Genomic DNA, 14368 nt, shown 5'->3' with positions numbered 1-14368 from the left:
CGCCAGGGCAGACTGAGCCAGGAAGGATGGAGGAGGGTGGAAAGGACCATCCCTGTGCCCTCACACCATTCAATCAGTCCATCAACAGGAACCTACTTAAGCCCCTACTATGCACTGGCTAGACAATGCCCTTGGGATACATTACTTCCAGCTCTTCAGGAGAGGCCCTTGAATAAGGACAACAAATGCATGCACGTAAGCTAGTTCAGGGAGGCGGGGAGACTGCAGGTGGCCATCGGGGAAGGCTTCCTGTAGGAGGTGACATTTCAGCTTGGTTGTAGGAGGCAGGGATGGGGTGGGGGCATTCCAGGCATGGGGCAATGACCAGGGCAAATGCGCAGAGGTGAGTGATGGGGTGTCGTGGGAGACAGAAGCAGAAGGAAGGTTAGTTCAGGATGGGGAGGAAGGCAAAATAAGGTGGGGAAGAAAAACTGGGGTCATTGTGAAGGGCTTTCAAAGCCTGGGGGTAGAGGAGCCTAGAGACAGCTGGGAGTCAGGGGCGTTTACTAAGCAGGGCAGTGACCTCGTCCAATCCTGTCCAACGCTTCTTCACCCTGTTTGGGGTTTTCTTGGCAGAGACACTGGAGTGGTCTGCCATTTCCTTCTCCAGCTCATTTTACAGATGTGGAAACTGAGGCAAAGAGAGAGGCCGAGGAGGTAGAAACACGAGATTTGGCAACAAACTGAACAAATGGGAAGGCGGAGCGAGGAGTCCAGGTGAGTCAAGCTGGTGAAGATGGGAGACTGGAAGAAGAATGGAAACCTCGTCACAAATGAGGGCTCAGCAGGAGACCCTCAGGAAAAGACAGTCGGATCCCTGGTGGATTACTGGTGCTGAACGGATCCTGTGGCCCAGAAGGCATCGGCTGATGCAGGCCAACCGAGGCTGGATAAGTGCATCTGAGTTATTGCACAGAAATGATCGTTTAAAACCAGCCGAGTGTTTGTTGAGGTCACCGAAAGAGGACAGAGCATTGGGAAGCCCCCCCTCAGAGGTTCTGACCTGGAGGCCGAGCCCACGAGGGAGATACAAAACCCAAGGGAAGAGAGGGGAGGCCGAGGGGCAGTGCCAGAGGCTGCAGAAGGCCCAAGAGGGCCCAGACGAGAAAAGTCCATGGGATAGGCGGCTAGCGAGCGCTGGCATCTGAAGGGGCAGCTTCACCAGAGTGACAAGGGTGGAAGTTAAGCCACACAGGAAAGCTGGGAGAGGAAGGGGATGCCGAGCATTGGCAGCTCTTTCCTAGGAGTTTGGCTGAAAGGAGCCAGAGGCCAGACTGAGGGCACAGCAGGGTCTGCGGAAGGTTTTAGGACGGGGAAGATGCGAGCATATGGGAAGGTGGTGGAGATGGTGGCTGTCCTTGGCTCTTGCAGAAGACCGAAATGACATTGCTGTGCTGGGGTCGAGGTACAGCATGTCCAACGGTGGCCGCTGAGGACCAGATGAGCTTGGAAGGCGCCGCCATAGTCAGTGGGGAAGGGACCAGTAGAAAGGAAAGGGTGAAGATTGGAAAAGGGGGCCACGATGGAGAATATGGGAGGCATTGGGACCAAAGGCACCTGGAGGGAACTGACCTCAGCAAAGCAGAACCACGTTGTAATCAGCAACTGGGGAAGAGGAGGAGGGAGGGGAGATGTCAGCGGGCTCTGAGATGGGAATGGCTCCCACCCATCAGTGTTCTCAGCATAAAAGGTGAAGGACTCTGCGGAGAAGGCTGGAGAAAGAACAGTAATGTAAGCAGCCTCAGGAGGAGAGCAAAGGTTTGGAATGAGTCGGGGAGCTGGGATTTAACTCAGGTCCTTGATAATATGTGTTGAGTTGGACTGTACCTGTACCTTTGGCTGACATCCCCAGAGGCTGGCATTGTCCCTCTCCATTCCCAGGATCCAAAGACAGCTTCTCCCCCTAACAGAGGACAGTGACCCTCATTTTTCCCCAAAAAGATACCTCTCTGAACCAAGGGTCACTGTTCCCCACCAGGAGAGAAGCTGTCTTGGGAGACGGTGAGTTTCCTTTTCTGGGAGGGTTTTAAAAACAGAGCCTGGACCTTCACTAGTCAAATGTGTGGGCAGAGACTTTTGTTCCATGGCTTCTGGAGTCTCCTCCAGATCTGGTGCTTCTGGGATTCTTTTTCCAACCCTCACAGAGATTTTATAGACTTGTGGGGCTTTTTTCAGTGGTTCAAATTCACAATTCCCAGTGTCTCCCGAACACTTTAGGCATTCTGTTCTCTAGAGGGGTCCTTTTGAAACTCACTACCAAGGACCCTGGGTGGCGAGCACTCAGGGGTCTTTATTCTAAAACAACTCCTAGGACTGTCTCAAGTCATACAAAACTTCATTAGTTTCCTTACTCATAGAGGAAATCTCTTCATAGTCGACCGCCCATGGTTACCTGATCTCATATTCCCATATCATGCTGCCAAACATTCAGTCTTTGTGAGCCAGGAGTGAGAGGGCTTTTAATTCCACTGGCCTCCATCAGTGGGCACTGGGCATGCCTCAAGGGTGCTGGGATTACGGCTGTCCCCTTATCTTATAGGAAGTTAGCACCTGCTCTGCTGTACATACCAACCTTAGTCCTAGTAGGGACCTGATTATGCTTATTAGGGGGCATCTGCTCTCTAAAACCGAGACAAATAGCCCTATGCTGTTCACCTCTTAGGGCTTCCAGGAGAAAATGCTCAGTCAAAATTAGTGCACCCATATAGGAACAGCTATTATCCTTACAAGAATGCTGTTATTACTGATTCCAGAAAAGATCAGAGGTTTAAGAATGAGTACATAGCCTTCTGAGTTCACAAAAGCACAGAATGGGAAAGTCAGGACTTCTTGTGGCCATATACAGTGGCTTCAGCCACCACTGGCACCCACCAGATGTTTGGCCATTTACAGTCAGTCCAACCACTGGAACCCTCCAACCAGGTGATCCTTCAGCCTCTGCTGGATGTGTTCCAAGATAGGAAGCCCACCACCTCCTAAGGCCTTTGGAATGGCTCTCATTGTTAAGGAGTTTGGGGTAGGCTCCCCACACACACATTAGTGGCCCCAAAGGAAAGGAGATAGCAGGTGAAAGAAGTTTACAGAGACCCATCATGGTACCAGAAAATTCACTCAGCACCTTTAGAAGGGCAGCTAAGAAGCAAAGCCCTTCCTAATATAGCTGCTCTTTTAAATCATGGTCAAAACTGGGGGAAGTCAGAGACCCTGGAATGCCAGAGCTGGGAGGTGGGGTGCTGGGGGTCGGGGAGGATGGAAAAGTCAGAGACATTATCATCTGTCTCCATTGCCTAAGACAGTGCTCGGCACATAGTAGGTCTGTAAAAGTCACGGAATGTTTGAGCTCTGAAATGTGTATATAAGGTCCCATTTGGCTATGTGCCATTCATAGGACAGACCAGATTCTGAGCTGAAGGGGGCCTTAGAATCCTCTGATCCAACATTCTCATCTTGCAGATGAGGAACTGAGGCAACAGTAAGTCCCAAGACCACACGAGTGCAAAGGTGGCAAGGCTCGGATGTGAGGCCAGGTTCCCCAAGCAACATTTACTCCCTGTTATTCCCTTGACTTCTCAGGCTTCCCAGGAAACTGCTGCCCTCTCCCCTCCCCACACCATACAAATAATTCTTGGCAAGCACCGAAGCCAACCAGAGCCAGAACATAGCCTAGGATGCCACAGCTCCCCAGCCACATACACACCCCCTGGCAAAGGGCACTTTGGAGAAACTTGATTTTCTTCCAGGTTTCCAGGTTATAGGGTTACCTCCACTGACAATTACCCCAAAGGTGAGCCTGGTCTGAGCTGAGCACAGACCTCCCCCCCACCCAGACAAGCCAGAATGGAGGTAGATCGTCCAGAATATCTCTGATGGGTCCAATTAATGTCCTTGGGGGCACCCTGGCCTTCAGAATGATGGTCACCCCAGGTTCATGCTTCCACAAATGTCTAGGTTAGAAGCCCGGGAGGGAAAAGGGTTCCTTTCCTCAGGTTAGTAAAAGGACCATGATGAGAAAAAATTCACTACAAAACCAGAGTAGCTCTATAGAAGGGGTCCAAAGCTTTAGACTATCTCACTTTTCAGGAAGAAACGAAGGCCCAGAGATTAAATGACTTACCCAAAGCAAGACAGAAAGTATCAGGGTCAGATCTGGATAGTACTGTGTGGGGTGGTGGCGATTCAGCTGACTTTCTGGTCATAAACCTGCTGGATCTACATGGTCACGCTAGGCACTGCCCTGAGAAATGTTCAAGATTGTCACTGCTAAAATTCTTGGTTTTCATCTGTGTCCCCTCTGTGGTCCTGCCGCCATAGCGCATAGCTGGGGAGCTCACTACCCTGAGACAGCTTAGTCCATTCCTGACACCTGTGCTCTGCAGCCATCAGTCAAGCCCGCTGCAAGGCCCCAATCACTGCTTAATAATCAGCAGAATCACCAGTGTCAAGGACTGGAAGGGTCACAATGTACCAAAGAAGGTTTACAGACTCTCAGAGGACCCAGAATTGCAGAGCTGGAGAGGCCCGAGACAGTGAGATCCCAGCATTAGAGGCAGGTGGGGCCTCAGACCCACAGTTCTACTGGTGACAGTCACCCGGGCTGGCTGGGGGGCTCCTACTGAGGCCCAGACCCCAAAGGGGTGACTCCAGGTCATCCAGCATCTCCCTGGCCTTGGGAAAGGGCTCCCAAATGGGCTGAGGGCAGGGGAATGGGAGAGAACAGAGCTCACCAGGCATCATTCAATGACTGTTTATTTTCATAGACATGAGGTATTTCAAAGTGCTCAGAGATGCAGCACTAAAGAGACATTTCCAAGACAAGTGAGACACAGAACTTTGCCTTTCCCCAGTTCTATGCCCCAAACATGAGCGTGGACGCCAACAGCAAGAACCGGGGCAAGGGGAAAAAGGCCTAGAGAAGTCGTTTTTTTTACAAAAGCTTCTTAGTTCCAAAAAGTGATAAAGTAATATCTACTCAAAACTTCACAACTCATTTTCATACGAAAATATAAGTATCAAATGTAGTCATGTCTCCGCGCCATACTAAAGTATACAGACAGTGTAAGAATCAGTCCAGTAGAGACAGCCAGGAACAAGGTATCTGCATTCGAAACACGCTCCTCGACACTGAGGCCTCCCACACAGTCCTTAGGTAGGAATCTCCACTCTCCACGCGGGGCCGGAGGGGCCGCCTCTCATTACCCGAGACATGGACGAAGGCAAGTGTGAAATCATTATTTACAGAGATCTCGCAGAACCACCAGCGAGTCCCCCAGTCCGCGGTGGGTCAGAACGCGTAAGCACCATGGAGGAAAGGACTGACTGGTCAGCTTGACCCACCTGCCGCTCGAGGAAGGGGCCTGGAGCGGCCTTCCGTCTTCACCCTCCGGCCAGGCGGCCTCGCCCACCCCGAGTGCTGGAGAGAGGACCGTATTGAAAGTGAACCAACATTCTCAACGTCAAAACACCATTTTTTTCTCGAACAATTTTAAAAAATGTGCAAAGTGGCAGTGTCCGTCGGCGGCCGGAGGAGGGGCCGGGGCGGGCTCAGCAAGTCCGCACACGTCCCACCCTCCTGAGGAGCTGCTCCTGCCGGCTCATCAGCTGCTTCTTCTCCAGCTGCAGCTGGCGCTCCTCGGCCTGCAGCGCCCGCACGTACTCCGTGGCCTTCTTCAGGATGACCACCTTGGCCGCCTTGTCGTTCTGCACCAGCTCGGGCACGTGGTCCCTGAGCGTGAGGAAGCTGGAGCGCAGGTCGTTCCGCCGCTGGCGCTCCAGGATGTTGTGGTTGCGCCGGCGCTCGCTGTCCTCCGAGTCGGAGTTGCGGGGGCTGGCACCCTTGGCCTTGGGCGGCCCCGGGGCGCTCTTGGTGGGGCGCGGCGGGGCCTCGGCCTTCGCCTTCTTCGGGGGAGGCTCCTGGCTCTCGGCACAGGGGGAGGGCGCGGCATAGTTGTGCTGCTGGTGGATGGGGGCACAGCGTTTGAGGATCAGCTCCCCCGGCTGCGCCCTGATGGTGGCCGTGGCGGCAGCCGCGCTCTTGGGCCTCACGGTAATGGTGAACGTGGTGACCGCCTTGGGGCTGCTGGAGGACCACGATGCCCGGCGCTTCTCCACCGTCACCACGTCGATCTCCTCTTCCTCCTCCTCCTCCTCCTCCTCCTCCTCCTCCTCTTCCTCTTCCTCATCTTTTGGAAACAAAGTGAGAGAGTTACTCTGTGCATCTTGTCCCGCGGGCACTTAAAAACGCCCTCCTGCCATGGCTGCAGGCACGGCGCTGGACTGGGAGGGGGACGGCAAAGCGAGAAAGGGCTTCCACAGACGCTGGGGGAGCTGGGGGCAGGGGAGAAATGGCTCCCCCCCACACACAGACACACACAGACACACTACATACACACATACGCTCACAGATACACACACCACACACACACAGACACTCAGATACACACACATACACTCACAGATACACACACCACACACACACACTCAGATACACATACCACATACACAGACACACCACATACACACATACACTCAGATACACACACCACATACACAGACACATACACCACACACATACACACAGACACACCACATACACACACACTCAGATACACACACAGACACTCACAGATACACATACCACATACACACACAGACACACCACATACACTCAGATACACACACCACACACACAGACACATACACCACACACAGACACACACCACATACACACACACACCACACACACTCAGATACACACATCACACACCACATACACACCACATAGACACACACTCAGATACACACACCACACACAGACACACCACATACACACACCACACACACACACACCACACACACACACACACACACTCTCTCTCACGTATCAGATAGGCCAAGGGAACCACTCAAAGACAGACCCAAGGTTCCAGGCCCTCGTGGCTCGATGCCCAGACTACTGACCGTCCAATCAGTAAACCTGGGGCTGAGCCCAGGGGGCTCAGAGGCTCGCCGGTGACCCGGAGAAGGCCACCTCACCCCCCCACACACACCCCACACTGCGTCCATCTCCCCTCCAGAAACACCCATCCAGACCTGCACCACCCACATCCAGGGTCTCAGGGAAACAGGAGCCACTGCATGCCTAAGTTATTTACCAAAAAATCTGCACGAGTCTGTCTTGGTGGATGGTGGATAGTGGATGAGCTCTGGGGACAGACCTGGCTCGAGTCATGGAATGCTCGAATTCCAGAGGAAGCTGGAAAAGCTCAGGTGCGGCAGAGGGCACAGGAGAGAGGCCCCAGATGGACATGCCTTATTCCTCTCCCATGTCATTAGACAAACTATGGCTTCATGAGGCCAAAAACTGCCTTGCAAGCAAGACCACCTGAGCACTGAGCCCCACGCACTGCTGACCGCCACCCGACAAGGCATCTAATAGACCCCTACTGCATGCACCAGGCACAGGGCAGGGCCCTGGGGATACAAGACAAAAGCCACCACTAGTCTGTGTGAATGGAGTGATTTCATGTCCTACGTGGACACCCACACGAGAGCTGTGAGGAACACACAGTATCAACACCCTACACATTGGCCTGGAAAAGAGACGGAGGGAGGAAAGACGGTGTGAGAAATGGCTACAGCCCGAGTGACCCATTCTCAGCAGAACCAAAGCCAAGCCTCAGCGGGGTCTAAGCAAAGGGGGGGGGGGGAGGGCAAACGGCCGGGTCACTGACACACCTGGGGGGGGGGGCGGGTGGTTTACACTGGGGGAGGGGGGGTGTCTCTCACACTCAACATCCCCCCCAATGAGATCACTCCTTCAGAAATAGAAGATGCTTCTCTAGACACACACACACACACACACACCACATACACATACATACACTCACACACACCACATACTGACACACATACCATGTACAGACACACACATACAGACACACTCACATACACACACTCACAGACACACCACATACTAACACACATACCACGTACACACAGACATACTCAGACACACCACATACACACTCAGACACACATACCACGTACACACAGACACACACACTCACTCACAGACACACACCACATACCACGTACACACAGACATACTCAGACACACCACATACACACTCAGACACACATACCACATACACACAGACACACTCACATACACACACTCACTCACAGACACACCACATACTAACACTCATACCACGTACACACAGACATACTCAGACATACCACATACACACTCAGACACACATACCATGTACACACAGACACACTCACATACACCACAGACACACACACTCACTCACAGACACACACCACATACCACGTACACACAGACATACTCAGACACACCACATACACACTCAGACACACATACCACGTACACACAGACACACACACACTCACACACACAGACACACACACACTCCACCCCATGGAAATCCTGCCCCGTCTTTGGCACCGGAGATAGAACAATTGGTGGATTTGTTCTGAAGCTAGCACTGTGCTGCCCCAGTCTGTGGGTCCCCTTAAGGCCTGGGTTTTGGGCGCCTGCCAAGAAGACAGCTGTTAGGAGGAAATGCTTCCCTCACCCAAGGCTGTCAAGGCAGGGACATTAAAGGGACAGGGAACCTTTTTTGGAAAGTGAAGACTGAGGGAGGTTTCTAGGGCTCAGACAGGACCATACCTACCCAACAGGCCCTCTGTCCCTAGCACAGGACACCCCAGCCCAAGGCATGAGGACGTGACTTTTAAACAGAAGGGAAGCCAGGCTCCCCCTCTCTCTAGGGAGGACCGGACCAGCCCAACCCACCAAGTCACACCCGAAGGCCCCGGAGCCTGGGCACCTCAGCCCAGGGAAGGACTCCGGCTGAGGCAGCCTGGGGAAGGGCTACCTTCGAACGTCTCTGTGTTAACGTACTGCGGACTACAGAGGGTGTGAACCTCTATCCACTTCATGTTCCTCAACAGACCATACCCTTCCTGAGGGCAGGGACTGTCCTCTCCATCTTGCAAGCCTAGCACACAGCCCACAGAGCTGTGATCAGAGAACAATGTCCAACGGCCAGCCCTCCTTTACAGGAGCAAACTGAAGCCCTCCAAGTGAAGCCAATGACCTGTATGTGGTCACAGGGCTTGAGCCCAAGCCTGACGGAGAGCCCCCAACAGATGCTTAATAAATAACAGCTGGTGGGCTGAATATGGCCAGCTCCTTGGAAGACAGGACAATCCTGCCCTGGACTGCTAGGGCCTGAGCACAGTGCCAGGCATAAAGCACCCACTTAACCAGTGCTTAGGGGTGAAAGAGCAGGTTGGGGAGGGGCCTCTGAGAACACTGGAGACCGAGAAGGTAGGTACTCAGCAGCTTAATAAATGCTGACTGGCGGACAGAAGCATTTGGCCAAGGTCACCCAAGTGGGAAGGGATGGAGCTGGGTCTCTGAGGCCCAAATACACACAGAGGACTCCCTATGATCACCAGAGAAGCCTCGGTTTCCTAGGGGGTGGTGCTGGGTAGGAGTGGGAGCAGGAGCTGAATTCAGACCAAAAGGACCTTGGAGGGGGTGGGCATCACACTGCCACCTGCTGGCACCCCCCAGAACGACTGGCCAGTTCTGGGTGCAGGGTGATCAGAGAAAAGCCATAAGGAGTTGCCGGACAGTGCAGGGAATCTGCCCCTTTCCTCCACGGCTCTCTGTAACCGGACAGAGGGAGGGGAGAATTTGCTCTTCCACCTGGATGGCCTCCTGGAGCCCTCCCCTCTCTCCCCTGGGGGCTGGAGGATCCCCCTTTGGGGCTCTGGCCTCAGGCTGCCACTGGCTCCCCGTCCCGGTTCCCGCGGACTCTGGGAAGGTACAATCTCTGCCTACTTCCTGGACTAGGGTGAGCGTTTGTTGGGACGCCAAGGAAGTAACTTTCATTGTAAACAGAATGCGCAGTAGGGGCTCCTCGGACCACCCTGTGGTCTTGCCATCGGCGAGCCCGTGACCCCCGCCCAGGAGCACTGCAGGGAGGGCAGGAAAGGGCCAGGAAGAAGCTTTGGACCTGCGGGCCAAGGGGGGCCCTGGGGTCGGGGGGGGGGGGGCGTCTTACCTGAGTCGCTTAAGGTGTCGTCCCCGGAACAGCTGTTGGCCCTGCTGTCTCCCTCAACGAAGGGGCGCTGGAGGCCTCGGGGTTGCTGCCCGGACGTGCCCGCGGCTCCGGCTGCAGCGGCCGGGGACTCGCGCTTGGTCACCGGGAAGGGGAAGACCACGGCCGGGTCCACGCACTCGGAGGCCGGGTTGCACAGCTCGGACGCCCCGGGGGCCGGGAGCCGGCCGGCCGCCGCGGTCCTGGAGGGCGGAGCGGAGGAGGCGGCGGCGGCGGCGGCTGCGCCGGCCTTGGCCGGGCCGTCGGCCAGCGCTCCCCGCGGGCCGGCCTGCAGCTTCTCGGTGACCACCCGTTCGAGCTTCTCCCGCGCCGAGAAGCCGCTCCACATGCAGTCCCGCAGCACGAAGGCGCTCAGATTGCCCTCGCCCCAGGCTGCGTGCGCCGGCCCCCCGCTGCCCCACGGCTCGGCCTCGGGCGGCGGCAGCAGCAGCAGCTCGGACGCCCAGTCGGGGGGCTCGCCGCCCCCGGGCCCGGCCCGGCTCGGTGAGAGCGGCGGCGTGGGCAGCAGCTCGAACTTCTTCCAGATGTCCTCCCCCGGGGGCGCGGCGTCCGGGCCGCCCACGTAGAAGTCGTCCTCGTCCGGGAAGAAGCAGGGCTGCAGCGAGTCGAACTCCAAGTCTGGGTTCTTGGGGGCCGCGGCGCCCACCGGCATGGTGGGAGGGGGCGTGAGGGCCGCCGCCGCTCGGGGTGCGCACCGCCGGTCGTCGGGACTCCGGGCCGAGGGATCCAGAGAGGGCGGCGGGAGGGAGGCACCGATCAGCCCTGGGCAGCGGAACGGACAGACACACGGACGCGTAAGGGAGAAGAGGGAGGGAGAGAGACAGAGACAGGGAGAGAAAAACGGTTGGCAAAGGCAGCTGCCGGGGAGGCAGGCGGGCAGTCTTCCTCCCGCGGGGGCCGAGCAGGGGGAGAGGCCAGCTGCCTAGGCAGCCAGCCGGCCGCACGGGCGCCCCAACCCTGCCCAGCTTCCCTCCCGAGGCTGGAGAAGTTCCTCTCCTCTCCCTCCCACCCCCTTCCCTTTTGTGTACCAGGCGCCTACACCACTGGGGGAGGGGGAGGGGGATGCAGCGGAGGGTCGTCCAGCCCCTCCGAGCCAACTACAGGGGGGGGGGCCCCCCTCTGGGAAAAAAAAACCCCAAGCACAACAAGCGTCGGATTCTCCCCGGCACACTCACACAGCGGCAGGGCCCGGCACGCACACCCCCCACAGCCACTTTCTACCCAAGGGGGCTCGCTCGAGGGGTGCCCCCGCTCTGGGTCAAAATGCACTGGAGAAGGAATGCCATGGCCGTCGGCAAACTTTACCAGGCCGGCGGCCTCCGAGGGCCCTCTCCGCTCGGCATTCTGACATCTTACGCGCGGTTTGCTCCTCCCAGCTCACATACTTCGTGCGAGGGGGTTCCAACGGCCCCTCCAGCATTCTGGGTTCTAGGGTCCCTCCCAGCTGACATTCTCCGCTCGGCGTTCCGAGATCCCCCCCTGCCCGCCCAGCTCCAGCGTTCTGTTCTACCTCCGAAGACCCCTCCCAGCTCTGACATTCTCGGGTGTCGGCTCCGAGGTCCCTCCGGGCTCTCCGACCTCGGGCTGGGTTCTAAGAAGGTTCTTCCTCCCCGTTCTGCTAGTCAGCTAGCTGATTGCGCTGGCACACGGCACCGAGGGTCATTTCCACTTAGGGTGTACGTTCCAGGGCACCTGGCCGCTTATTTGCAGCACCCCAAACCTCCGAACTGAGCACGCCCCAGCCTCCAGCCCGACCCACCTTGCAGCCCCCAGCCCCGCGGCCCTGGTGCAGCAGAACGCCGCCAAGGACTCCCTCCCCTCAGCCTGGCCCAGAGCTGCCTCCCGCCTCCCGGCTCGGAAGAAGCCGCCCCGAGCGGGGTCACCAGCTCCGAGAGCCCAGGAAGCCCCTAGCCGGGGGCTGGGAGCCAAGATGTGGCACTAGGCGGGCCGCACCCAGTGCCCCCCGCGCCCCCCGCGCTCCTCCTCCGTGCCCGGCGCAGCAGCCCCAGCTCTGGCGCTAACCCCCCGTGCAAAGCTCTGCACGCAGGGTGCCAAGCGCTCCGGGCGAAGCCTTGGCAGACAATCCGACCGAGGAGGTCCGGGAGCCCCAGGGCCGGAGGGATCAGCCCAAGCTCCAGGCAAAGGCAGGGAAGCAGGGGAGCCCGGGCGGTGGGGGGAGGGGGGCGGGCAGCCGGGGCGAGTTTTTGTCCCTTTGGGGGAGAAGCCCCCCCGCCCCAAGACGGCTCCGCGCCTCTCCCTATGAGCAAGCCGAGGCAGCGTGGCCCGAGCCCAGGGCTGCAGAGCCCGGCTGGGCAGGGCGGTGCGGTGCGGTGCAGTGCGGAACCATGCGGTGCGGGCGCTACCCACCGGTTCACCTTACCTCCAGCGGCGGCGGCGGCGGCGGCGGCAGCGGGAGCAGGGACTGGCCAGACGCGCGGGGCCGGGCTGAGCTGGGCAGGGCTGGGCAGGGCTGGGCAGGGCTGGGCAGAGCTGGGCTGGGCGGCGCTCCGCGCCCCGGGGCTGACTCGGGGCCGCTCGCGCGCCCTCCTCTCCAGCCGCAGCCGCAGCCGCAGCCTCGGTGCCCGGGGGCTCCTCCGGGGACAGCCGCCCCTCGCACCGGCCGCTCCGCCCGCCGCCCGCCGCCTGTCACTGACTGCGTCGCTTTGCAGCGCCCGGGATGTTATTAACCCCCAAATTCTGACACACCCGGAGGGGGGAGGGTGCCTAGAGGGAGCCGGGAGGCGGGGGCGGGGGGAGGCTGGGAAGTGGAGCAGGGGGCGGGGGGCGGCCCAAGCCCCGCCCTCCCGATTTCCATAAAAGTCCGGGGAGGCGCCAGGAGGCTTTCGCGCCAAAAGCCCCCGGGCCTTTCTTCTGCTGCTGGGGCAGGGGTCTCGGGATGCCTCCCCCCCTCCCGACCCTGCAAGGGGGAGATGCTGGGCAATGGCCTCGGCCGCGAGAGGAGAGTTTCGCATGCACCAGTCGGTGCAAAAAAGACAGCGACTGTCCCCGGGGGGGAGGAGGCGTGCATGGGCTGCGGGGTGGGCTTCTGCGGCAATCTCCAGCCCCCGGCTTGGGTGGCGGCGGGCTGCTTCTCGGGGACCGCGCCTGGGCTGCAGCGGGGATGGGGGGGAGGGAGCCCGGCTGCTGCAATCTGCAGCCTCCTAGCTCACTATGGGGGGGCTGAGGGGAGTCGGAAGGCGGTCTCCGGGAGCTGCTGGGGGGCTGAGCCCCTGGCCCAGCGGAAGGGGGGGGGGGCTGGGGTGACTCAATCAATCTCCGGCGGGGCAATGAGGGGGCCTTGGTCCGCGGGCTTTCCTCGGTGCAAGGCGACCCCTGGCGGGGATGCGGGGGCTGCTGCTGCAGAAGGAGTGGCCGAGACCCGAATTGTTTACCGGCCCCTCCGTCCCCCTCCCCCGCGCTCGCCCCGTCCCACCTAGGCGGCCCCCGGTGCCCTCAGGGCCCGGAAGGCTGGTCCCGACGCTCCCCTAGCGTCCCCCTCCCCTCTGCTGTTAGCAACTGACCGGGACCCCTGCCCCTCCTTCCTTCCCGGGGACCTGGCCACCGGACGGAGCACTGGGGGCCGCGGGGGAGGGGCCTTCCCTGGATGCCCCCAATGCCAGCCGGCGGAGCCCTGGCTCCCCACTCTCCGCTCTGTTTATTTACCCTGAGAGGCGGGAGGGGGGCTGACCCAGCTCGGGCCTCCCCATTTATCTTCCTCTATTTTTGCAAAGAATGAGTAATGAAACCTTGCCACAAGTGGGCCACCTCGCCCTCCTTTCCTGCCCCCTTCTTCCCCCACCCACGTAGGACCACTTCATCTTTCACCCGCATTCATAGGGGTGGGCCTGTTGACCCACAAGTGGGGCGGGGAGCAGTCAACCGAGGCTGCTGCTGCAGACTTTGCCCGGGGTGTCAATGGCAAGGGAGCCCTCCAGGGTCGTCAAGCCCACTGAGGCAGCCTGGTTTCCAAACTTCTCATAAACCTCAGTTTATCCCTCAGTAAAAGGGGGGGCCTTACTACTTGTACCAGTGACTTAACCTGAGCTGTTGGGAGGAGCCTTTCCATACCATAAGGCTCCTAATCTAATCTCATTTCATGGAGACCAACTCGGAGGCGCTACCCCGGCAGGCCCAAGGTCACCCAGATTTAAGTGCTCTCCATTCCGGGTCAGTGTTCTCTGACTTAATGACAATAGTGGGGTTTGCAGTTA

The 14368-nt window shown here is 58.5% G+C and overlaps 1 protein-coding gene and 1 long non-coding RNA gene across 2 annotated transcripts in view; both read right to left on the bottom strand.

Annotated features, from left to right (window-relative positions):
• The window catches only part of LOC138169764 (uncharacterized), a 21127-nt gene extending 8494 nt beyond the window's left edge, over nucleotides 1-12633 (bottom strand). Inside the window, exon 1 of the long non-coding RNA XR_011170460.1 lies at nucleotides 12538-12633. This is a non-coding gene — a long non-coding RNA (uncharacterized lncRNA). The remainder of the gene's footprint in view (nucleotides 1-12537) is intronic.
• MYCN (MYCN proto-oncogene, bHLH transcription factor) lies at nucleotides 4730-10915 on the bottom strand. The gene is made up of 2 exons (XM_069099329.1): nucleotides 10101-10915; nucleotides 4730-6179 (listed from the first exon to the last, which is right to left on the bottom strand). Exons 1-2 carry the CDS (start codon nucleotides 10807-10809, stop codon nucleotides 5542-5544), a joined length of 1347 nt encoding a protein of 448 aa, XP_068955430.1. The 5' UTR covers nucleotides 10810-10915; the 3' UTR covers nucleotides 4730-5541.
• Nucleotides 12634-14368: the final 1735 nt, after the last annotated feature.

Source organism: Petaurus breviceps, unplaced genomic scaffold (assembly GCF_028583685.1).
Source record: "Petaurus breviceps papuanus isolate PSGF00001 unplaced genomic scaffold, PetGlider_PUasm1.0 373, whole genome shotgun sequence".
NCBI lineage: Eukaryota > Metazoa > Chordata > Mammalia > Diprotodontia > Petauridae > Petaurus > Petaurus breviceps.
The sequence above is the reverse complement of the archived record's forward strand: the minus strand, read 5'-3'. Positions and strand labels throughout refer to the sequence as shown.

Coding starts and splice junctions, on each gene's coding strand:
- MYCN (XM_069099329.1), bottom strand. CDS start 10,809: ATGCCGGTGGGCGCCGCGGCCCCCAAGAACCCAGACTTGGAGTTCGAC. Junction 6,180..10,100: donor CGACACCTTAAGCGACTCAG/GTAAGACGCCCC, acceptor TGTTTCCAAAAG/ATGAGGAAGAGGAAGAGGAG.